The 10,000-nt window shown below is 47.3% G+C and overlaps 2 protein-coding genes across 3 annotated transcripts in view; one reads left to right on the forward strand and one right to left on the reverse strand.

Annotated features, from left to right (window-relative positions):
- The window catches only part of LOC135115905 (histone acetyltransferase p300-like), an 82,536-nt gene that overhangs the window by 445 nt on the left and 72,091 nt on the right, over positions 1–10,000 (reverse strand). For both annotated transcript variants that reach the window (XM_064033020.1, XM_064033022.1), the window contains exon 2: positions 1–1,341. This exon is cut by the window's left edge and continues 445 nt beyond it. In XM_064033020.1, coding sequence (XP_063889090.1) covers positions 263–877 — 615 coding nt within the window. In that variant the 5' untranslated portion in view covers positions 878–1,341 and the 3' untranslated portion in view covers positions 1–262. The remainder of the gene's footprint in view (positions 1,342–10,000) is intronic.
- Positions 876–5,331, forward strand: LOC135116088 (proline-rich protein 2-like). The gene is made up of 3 exons (XM_064033298.1): positions 876–1,312; positions 1,452–1,531; positions 5,231–5,331. Exons 1-3 carry the CDS (start codon positions 876–878, stop codon positions 5,329–5,331), a joined length of 618 nt encoding a protein of 205 aa, XP_063889368.1.

The raw sequence follows: 10,000 nt of genomic DNA on the forward strand, positions 1-10,000 counted from the left end.
TGAGGGGCGTTGGGACAGACATGGGGAAAGTGGCCAGCGCTGCTTCAGGTGAGTGCTGGCCAGGTGTGCCGCGTCACGGTGGCATACAGGTGGGGGAGGGGGCGCTGCAGAGCCTCAGCCGTGGAGGGGAACACGGTGGGGGCGGCGAGCGGGGAGGGGGTGGTGGGGTGCGTGACAGTACATTGAACATCCAGAGTGGCGGTGGCCGGGCGGGCTGGGGTCAGGATCGGCGGGCTCGCGGGCGGGGGTGAGGGCGCGGGCACTACCTGTAGGGGTCGTAGGCTCCCAGCGACTCCCAGTTGGTGGAGATGATCCTCGGAAGCACGGGTGAGAGGGGCGTGGCGGGCGTGGGTGTCATCATGGGCGTGGGCGTGGTGGGAGAGACGGGGGTGGTCAGCATGGGAGTGCCGAGAGGGGAGAGAGCGATGTAGTCCCCGTCGCCGAGGGGCAGCGGCAGTGTGTGCACGCGCGCGGGCAGCGCCACCACCACGCGGGGCTCCAGGTGGGTGGGGCCCGGAGACTCATCTCCCTCCTTCCGCAGCGACCCGTGCCGGCTACCCCGCGGCGACGGGCGCGGCGACGGCTCCAGGTGGATGGGGAAGGAGATGGTGGCTATCTCCTCGCTGCCCCGCCGAAGAGACCCGTGGCGGCTGCCGTGGGGCGACGCGCGGGGCGAGGAGCGAGGTGATATGCGCTGCGAGGGCTCCAGGTGGATGGGGCACAGCGGGGGCAGCGGGTCTTCGCCCTCCCGCCGCAGGGACCCGTGGCGGCTCCCGCGGGGCGAGTGCCGCGGGGAGTGGCGAGGCGAAGCTCGTGCTGAATTGCTTCGCCGAGCACGGACGCCCGGCGGCAGGTCGGGCGCCGGCCCCTCGGGCATGGTGGCATCGCAGGAGGCGAGGCGTCATAAGGCGTTGGCGAGGTCATTCAGCTCGATCCCCAGCGCCACCGCCGGCAGTGAGAGCGAAGGGCCGGACGGGCAGGCACCGCCGGGCGTAGCGGAGCCCCGCCGCTGCACGCCGGCGCCCGCCCCCGCCCCCGCCCCGGACCCCGACCCGTCCAGCATGGTCATGGGCGGGCTGACGCTGCCTCACCCGCCACGGTCGCCGCCCCTCGACGCCTCACAGCCTCACAACGGCGCGCTGCGTCAGTCCCCGCGGGGCCGCGCCGCGCGGGGGCCGCCGCTCATCCAGCGGGCGGTGGGCACTCTCCGGGATGGCGGGACGGGGCGGGGCAGGGCGGGGCGGGGCAATGGTCGGGGCGTGCGGCAGCAAAGGTGTCGTGACGGCGGCAACAGCTGCGGCGAGGGCGGCAGGTACTGGCGGCGGCGGCGGCGGCGACTCCCTGCGGACGGCGACGTTAGTGGCGGCGCAACACACAGCCTCCTCACGCACACCTCACGGGCGACCTCGCCCACCACCACACCTTTATAAGGCGCCTCGCTGGCCACGCAGACGCAGGCCTCTTAAGGGTTACCCCCCGGGGGCCTGTTTGCACTTGTCATCAGGACCGCCGCCCCCCAGGCCCTCCCAAGGTCTTCACCTACACACACACACACACACACACACACACACACACACACACACACACACACACACACACACACACACACACGTGATCTGCCAGTGCCATGAATCACCCTTCATCAGATGCAGCGCCGCGCCGCGCTGGCCAGCAAGCACCTCAAGTTTCGCCTCGGGAGTCCCACATAGCATTTGCGGGCAACCATTTTCGACTTACACGGTCAAGTGACTTCATTTTAAAAGATTTTCTCCACGCCTCCTTCCATTTCCACTTTCTTTCCTCTTCTTCCCTACTTATTTTCGCCCCCACCCTCTCTTTCCCCTCCCTTCATCTCGAGAGGTCTGAGTCAACTGATATAAACCCTTCACCTCCTCCTCTACCCCTCCTCCCTCTCTTTCGTTCCCCCTACACCTTCAAATATTATTTCTACACTCTACCACTCTCAACCTTTACTTGCTGGATCGTATTGCGTAAGCTTACTGCTTATTTACCATATATATATATATATATATATATATATATATATATATATATATATATATATATATATATATATATATATATATATATACACTGAATAAAACGAATAGGTACGAAGGTATCATGGTGACAGACAGTAAAAGACAGGTAAGTGGGAGGGAGAGAGGAAGGGGAAGGGGAGGAAAGGAGGGGAATGAGGGAAAGTTTGAGGGAGGAGCTTGAGTCGAGGGAAAGGGGAAGAGAAGGAGGGAGAGGGAGTGAGGAGGAGGGGGTGAAGCAAAAGGAGGAAAGTGAGCTGGTGAGGAGGAGGAGAAGGTGAGGGGAAAGGCGGGGAGAGGGCGGAGCGGGACGGAGGGGAGGGGCATGCTGGGGAGGCAAGTGTCACGGGGAGCGAGATAACATCACCAATGACGCAGCCTGACGGAGGGGAAGTGAGATAGGAAAGGGAGGGAGGAAGGTGGGAAAGGTTGAAATGCCACACCAGAGAGAGAGAGAGAGAGAGAGAGAGAGAGAGAGAGAGAGAGAGAGAGAGAGAGAGAGAGAGAGATCGTTACAGTACCCGAAATATGAAGCCAACAAGTATCAAAATTCAATTCCTTTTACTCTATGCTTTCCTTCCTTCCCTCCTTCCTTCCTTCCTTCCTCCTCCTCCTCTCTCTTCTCTCCTTCAGGCAATATCTCAAACAACCGGACTTTCGTATCCTAAACCGATACATCTCCTGGTCCCAATATTAGACAGAAGGGAAGGGGAGGGAGAGGAGGAGACGGAGAGAGGGAGAGAGGAGAGGAGGAGGAGGATAAGGAAGAGAAAGACATGTATGGGAGAAACTGTACACGAGACAATACAGTGAGAAAAGAAAAAAAAAACTAGAAAAGAAAGAGGAAGAGGACGGCACTAGATAAAGGAAAGGAAAATGTAACGGTAGAGATTGAAATAATGTATAAATGTGAAAATCTGGAATATTTATCATCATCACGACCATCATTATCACTAGTACCGTCCTTGGCATTGTTTTCATTATCATCATTCAAAACAAAAGCCGAGGTAACAAGTGCCATCCAGTTTTGTAATTAATCAACAAAACCCATCTATCTATTAATACTTTTTTTTTTTTTTTTTTTTTTTCCCCCTCCCACATTGTACGTGCTGCCACCAATAACTAATTTCTGGCCGCTGCAAAATCCGAGTCGACTCACCCACCAACAAATTACGAAACATTCCACACGGTACATATATTTAATCACCATCACCAGTGTTTGATAGTGGAAACACACACACACACACACACACACACACACACACACACACACACACACACACACACACACACAACCAGAAAAAAACAAAATACATGAACGCAACGAATTAACCATGTGTGTGTGTGTGTGTGTGTGTGTGTGTGTGTGTGTGTAAGTTGACAAGCAGATCAAGTCAGATAGAGTAGAATACAGATGAAATATTTAGATAAACAAGTGACGGTTTTGTTTATGTTACCTGTTCTCGTTATCTTTCACCTGTCAATAGAGAAAGAGATAAATAACGATACATGAGTGATATCCGGAGAGAGAGAGAGAGAGAGAGAGAGAGAGAGAGAGAGAGAGAGAGAGAGAGAGAGAGAGAGAGAGAGAGAGAGAGAGAGAGAGAGAACGGAGGCATAACTTCATTTAAGAGCAAGGGAAGGGGAAACTCACTTATTTGACTGGAGCCTTTAACACAGAAAACGGGAGCTTAAGATTGCCTAACAAATTTAAAGGTATAACTATAATAATAACAACAACAATATAATAATAATAATAATAATAATAATAATAATAATAATAATAATAATAATAATAATAATAATAATAATAATAATAATAATAATAACTGTACTGTACAAATAAACAAAACTTGCAGAGAGAGAGAGAGAGAGAGAGAGAGAGAGAGAGAGAGAGAGAGAGAGAGAGAGAGAGAGAGAGAGAGAGAGAGACAAACCTAACATGAAACCACAATCAAAAAATAATTTCCCAACGACATTTTATTCATTTTTTTCATCACCACCAATTTCTAATCAAACCAAACATCAAAGACATTTAACTCCACACCCTCGTAACTTTCCCCTCCCCCTCCTCTTACTCAGACGTGGATGAGGAAGGTGGAGGATCAGATCAAGAGAGAGAGGGTGGAGCAAGAGGAGGATAGCATTTATACACCCAAATAAGGAAACGTGATATACCTCTGTATGTATGTATGTACGTCACCGCATATCTACCTGGGATAAATGGACCCTACAGTTAATTAGCAGTGTATGGGAGGCTGCAGGTGATGTATGGGGAAATAATAGGGTGAACGGGGATGAGGGATGAATTACAAAGGAGTTACGAGACGAGGAGCGAGTCTATGGGCATCCAATCTCCCATAGAATCGAGAGCCCTTAGAATTTATAGGGTAGATAGGGATGTATTACAGGAAGACTTATAGGAACCACTGACCTATATGACTGATGGGTAATTATAGGATACGGTGAGGTAGAAGAAGCAATTACACAACTCGCGGAAGGGTGTGGGGTAAGATTACAGCGTTTCAGAATGACAGGATGGTGTAAAAGAGAAGGAAGAGGGGAGTAGAAAAAATGTTTAAAATGAGGAATAGGAGGAGGTAGTTTTGGATGAGGATGAGAAGGAGGAGGAGGAGGAGGAGTAGGAGATGTAGGGCATGGGTGTAAAAAAGGGAAAGAAAGAGGGAAGGAGAAAATAAATGGTAAGAAAGAGGAATGGCAGGAGGAAGTGATGGAGGAGGAGGAAGAGGAGGAGTTGGAGGGAATAAGAGTAAAAAATATGGAAGGAAGCAAAGAAAAGCATAAAGTTCGGAGAGAAGAATTGGAAGTGAGAGGAGAAAATGGAACAAAAGTAAAAAAAAAAATAAAAAAAGGAGAAAGAATGGAGATAAATAAGACTGAAGAGAAAAGATGAAGAAAAATATGAAGAAAAAGAAGGAAAAATGAGAAATATATTCAGAAAAAGAGACATAAGACGAGAAAACAGAAGAAAAGACGACAAAGAGGAGGAGGAGGAGGAGGAGGAGGAGGAGGAGGAGGAGGAGGAGGAGGAGGAGGAAGATTCGCAGCCCTCGTAACCTTCATCGCCACTAAACAAAGGTAAGAGGGAGAGTGGAGAATAAAAGCATCAAAAGAAGACAAACAAAAGAGGAGGAGACTTAAGCTTCTCACCTGTACATACTCCCTTTCAGCACACCTGCCCCCCACCTACCCACCCCACCCCACCCTCGCCAAGGTGAGAGGCCAGGCGTGCCAAAAGGGTGACGGAGGGCCAGAGGAGAGGCACTCGTGACACCTGAGGAGGAGGAGGAGGAGGAGGAGGAGGAGGAGGAGGAGGAGGAGGAGGAGGAGGAGGAGGAGGAGGAAGACTTAAGAACATACAAGAACAGATACTAGGAGAGATAATGATGTAGAATATAGCTACTACTACTACTACTACTACTACTACTACTACTACTACTACTAATGCTACTACTACTATTACGAAAAGAACAAGAACGTAAAAGAATAGAGAACGAGGAGAAAGAAAGAAAAAAAAACTGCTTTTCTTTTTCTTTCAGTAAATTGTTCAGTCTTACGATTCTTGTCTTGTAATGTTGCTTCTTCCTCTAAAGCATTTGAGGAGGAGGAGGAGGAGGAGGAGGAGGAGGAGGAGGAGGAGGAGGAGGAGGAGGAGGAGGAGGAGGAGGAAACAGGACTTAAAACTCTTCCAGCGACGGATGCTCCACTTTTTATTATTAATTTAAAGCTTGGAGGAAGTTTTGTCTTGTCCTTTGATTTATTATCTCTCTCTCTCTCTCTCTCTCTCTCTCTCTCTCTCTCTCTCTCTCTCTCTCTCTCTCTCTCTCTCCGCCATTAATGAGGCTCAAATCATACGCCTTCTTATCTCTGCCTCATTTGTCTCGCGCAATTACTCCGCTAGAGGTCGTTAGCTGTTAGGTGGCTGACCCCTTATGATAACCTGCCTTCCTCGATGCTGCTGCTATTACTACTACTACTACTACTACTACTACTACTACTACTACTACTACTGATAAATGGGGGCAACTTTTAATACTGTTTTCTAATTGATAACCTTGCTTTTTCGAAACTCTTAACAACTACTACTACTATTACTACAACTATTACTACAACTACTACTACTACTACTACTACTACTACTACTACTACTACTATCGATACCTGGAGACAACTTTCAATACTGTTTTTAATTAGTAAACTTTCTATCTACCTTCTTATTAGTTTTTTTTTTTTCTGATCATGTTTTTATTACTTATTCATTTTTTTTTTCATATTTATTTAGCTCCAATATATTCCCCATTTAAACCACATATCGCTATTTATCCTCCACTCAGGGACCTCCCCACCCATTCCCCATTCCCCCATCTCAAAGGCACTACCTATGATCATTCTCCACCCCAAACAGTACTCCCCACTTCCCTCTACTCCCCTCCCCTTCACCTCCCCACCCTTCCTCCTCTGGGCGTGCTGAAACCCGTTCACTTAGGTGGTGGTGGTGGTGGTGGTGGTGGTGGTGGAGGTGGTGGTGGTGGTGGTGGTGGTATGTAGTACGGACTGTGACGTCATTGGCTCTTCCTCCTCCTTTTCCTCTCCTCCTCCTCCTCCTCCTCCTCCTCCTCCTCCTCCTTTCCTGTGATTCATGAGGTGCAAGTAACAGTGTTTTTGTTTATTTATCTTTTATTTAGTTATTTATTTACTTCCTATCTTTTTATTTCTTCTTGATTATCTATACAAAAATCTTAAAAAAAAAACATTTCTTGTATCTAAGACTCTTATTATCATTATTATTATTATTATTAATTATTATTATTATTATTATTATTATTACCATCACCACCTCTTTCATTACTATCATTATTACTCTCACCATTATTATTATTAAGGCGCAAAGGGACAGGTTCTCCAGCAAGACTGATGACAGACTTAACTACGGAGAGAAAGCAATATTATTCTCCTCCAGGCTTCTCCTAACCCCCTTCCCCCTCCAGTACCTCCACTACCTCCTCTTCACCTCTCCCCTCTCCTACCACTCGCTCCTCCTCAGACGACAATGAACCCAATAAAGTGCCAACGCGACTCTGGCACATTTAAACAGAGGCAAGAAATGGATTACAAAATATCCACGTGGAAGCTGCGTGGGTGACACCTGCGCGCTGGGGGACAGGTGAGCCAAGTGGAGCCAGGTGGAGGCAGGGTGGAGGCAGGTGGAGGCAGGTGGAAGGAAAGGGGAGGTAAGTGGAGGGTATAAGGGGTGGGTCACTGTAAGTAAAGACAAAGGAATATAGAAAAAGGATTAAAAGAAATTTATTTGTTTGTCCTTATGAGGTGGTTTGTTTATTGATGTGGTGGTGGTGGTGGTGGTGGTGGTGGTGGTGGTGGTGGTGGTAGTAGTAGTAGTAGTAAAGATAGTAATGATAGTGATAGTCAATAATAATAATAATAGTATTAACAGAAAAGTGTAAAACACAAATGACGAGGAACAAGAAGAAGAAGAAGAAAACGAGATGACGATAATGAAGAGGAGAGAGAAAATGATAAAAGAATAATAAGAAAAAGAAGACTAAAAATGCTGATACATCATTAGACGAACAAGAAATCGCTAGACATACACACACACACACACACACACACACACACACACACACACACACACAAACCTTGCGTGGGTCGGGACATACATACAAGCAGACCACCACCATCATCACCATCATTATTACAACTCAAAACGATAATAATACTTGGACTTCATAAAAAGAAGAAAAAAAAAAAAAAAAAAAAAGACTGAGAGGGCTTGTACATAAAAACCTGCTATTCTCTTGCCTCCCATCAGGTTACATGTTAATTTTAATGGCTGAGGAGGGAGAGGAGAGGAGAGAAGCTCGTCTGATGGGTAACCGTGGCCTTAACCTAACCCCCACCTCGTCCCCCACTCCCTCTCCCTCTCCCTCTCTTTTCCTAACCTCCGCTAGACACCCATCATTAGCAGGCAGGGCAGTCTGCTTCCTCCTCTTATCAGGGTTTGGTGATAACGGCGCCTCTACCCCACCTTGCGTGTCACAGTGGGGAGAGGGGAGAGGGGATGGGAGGTGAAAGTGGGGAGAAGGCGTGCTTGGGGTGGGTTTGGTTAGGGTAGGAATGTTTAGGGAATGGGATATGGAGAACGTTTGGATCATAGTGCGTTGAGGAATGGGGAGGAATGGGAAGGTAAAGATGGGGAGGGTGGAGAGAGGAATGGTACGAATGGGGAGAGTTTGGTTAGGGTAAGAACATTTAGGGAGGAATGAGAAAAGCAACGTTTGGGAGCAAGGAGAGAAAGACGGAGGGGAGTGAGAGTGAGGGAAGATCGAGGGGGGAATGGAAGGCATGGGGAGGGTGAGAGGGAGGTGGGAAGGGTTAGAGAGGTAGAGAAAGAAAGGGAATATTTGGGGGAAGGAAATGAGGAATAGAGAGAGAATAAGCGGAAGGAAGAGAGAATAGGGAAGAAGAGGAAGATGCAAGGAGGGGAAGAGTGTGTGTCAGGAGGAGGAGGTGGAGGAGGAGGAACATGAAGGTGGTGGAGAGGAAGAGAAGGAGGATCTACTGTTCTCTTTGGGGCGATATAAGAGAGGAGGAGGAGGAGGAGGAGGAGGAGGAGGAGGAGGAGGAGGAGAAGGAGAAGGAGAAGGAGAAGGAGAAGGAGAAGGAGGAGGAGGAGGAGGAGGAGGAGGAGGAAGTGAAGGTGGAGACTATTTACGGAAGAGGAAGGAAAGGGCACAAAGACTATTACAAGAACACCATTGGGGAGGCGGGCAGGAGGAACATTAGGGATGAAAGTCAATGAGGGGAAGAATCTGCAGGGACAGTTAAGGATGAGCGTGAAGCAACACGGAAGAAAATGCAGCAGTGTCTACCATTACAGGCTGACCATTGCGAATCTTTTTAATTTGCCCCTTAATCCTGAAATTCCTGACCCTGCTGTGACTAAAGAACAGTGACCCTTGGGAGATGGAAGTGGTGATTGGCGGGATGCTGGTGTGGGTTAGCTTATTATGATGTTTTCTTTCTTACTTGTGGATATTTTTTTTTATTTATTTTTATTTTTTTACTTTTTATGGGTATGTTATCCATTCTAGCTTTTTAAAATTATGAAGGACTTGTGGAGTGATTTCTTTTGAGTTTCTTTTCTTTACATTCAGATTTTTTTTTTTTTACCGTGATCTTTTTTCATATGTTTACTTCAGGATAACTTTTTGAAACTGTCCTTTTTCATCTTTGTACTTATCAGTTTTGGAAGCATTCTTTTCATCTGTTTTTACTTGTGGCTAACTTTCTGGACGATTCTCCAACTTTTTTTAACTCAAACAGAACTTTTTTTTAACTGAACTTTTTCACCTTCCTACGTTTACTCGTGTGCCCCCTTCCCCCCCAAAAAAAAAAAAGAAAACGAAAAAAAAAAAGGTCACCTGCGAGAACTTAACACCAACTTCCTGCTTCTCAACAGAATACCTAGACACAAGAAAGACCAGACAGACCAAATTTACAGAGATGACCTTTATTTTCATCACCTAAAAAATACCAAGGTTCTAAGGAATTTGGAGAGAAGAGATCTAATTTTGGTCACTTTCCTGTTTTCTCTAATATGAAAAGGAGGTTAGTCAGGGTATTCCAAACAACTAAAAAAACAAACAAACAAACAAAAACACCCTCTCTGAAAGATCTCCACTTCCTAAAAAGGTAAATAAAGGTGACCATATTGACCATTAAGCATTGTAACCTTCCCAGACTTCTACTACCACAAAATTATTTAAGAAAAGAGAATAGGGAAGAGGAAGATGCAGGAGAAAAACAACAACAGCACGTAATCCAAGACAGCATAACTCACACCAAACGCCAAGGGGCAACACAACGCTAACCCCTAAACTTGACCCTCAAAATAAGAACATTAGTAGTCAAGGTTAATG

This window comes from Scylla paramamosain, chromosome 30, assembly GCF_035594125.1.
Source record: "Scylla paramamosain isolate STU-SP2022 chromosome 30, ASM3559412v1, whole genome shotgun sequence".
Taxonomy (NCBI): domain Eukaryota; kingdom Metazoa; phylum Arthropoda; class Malacostraca; order Decapoda; family Portunidae; genus Scylla; species Scylla paramamosain.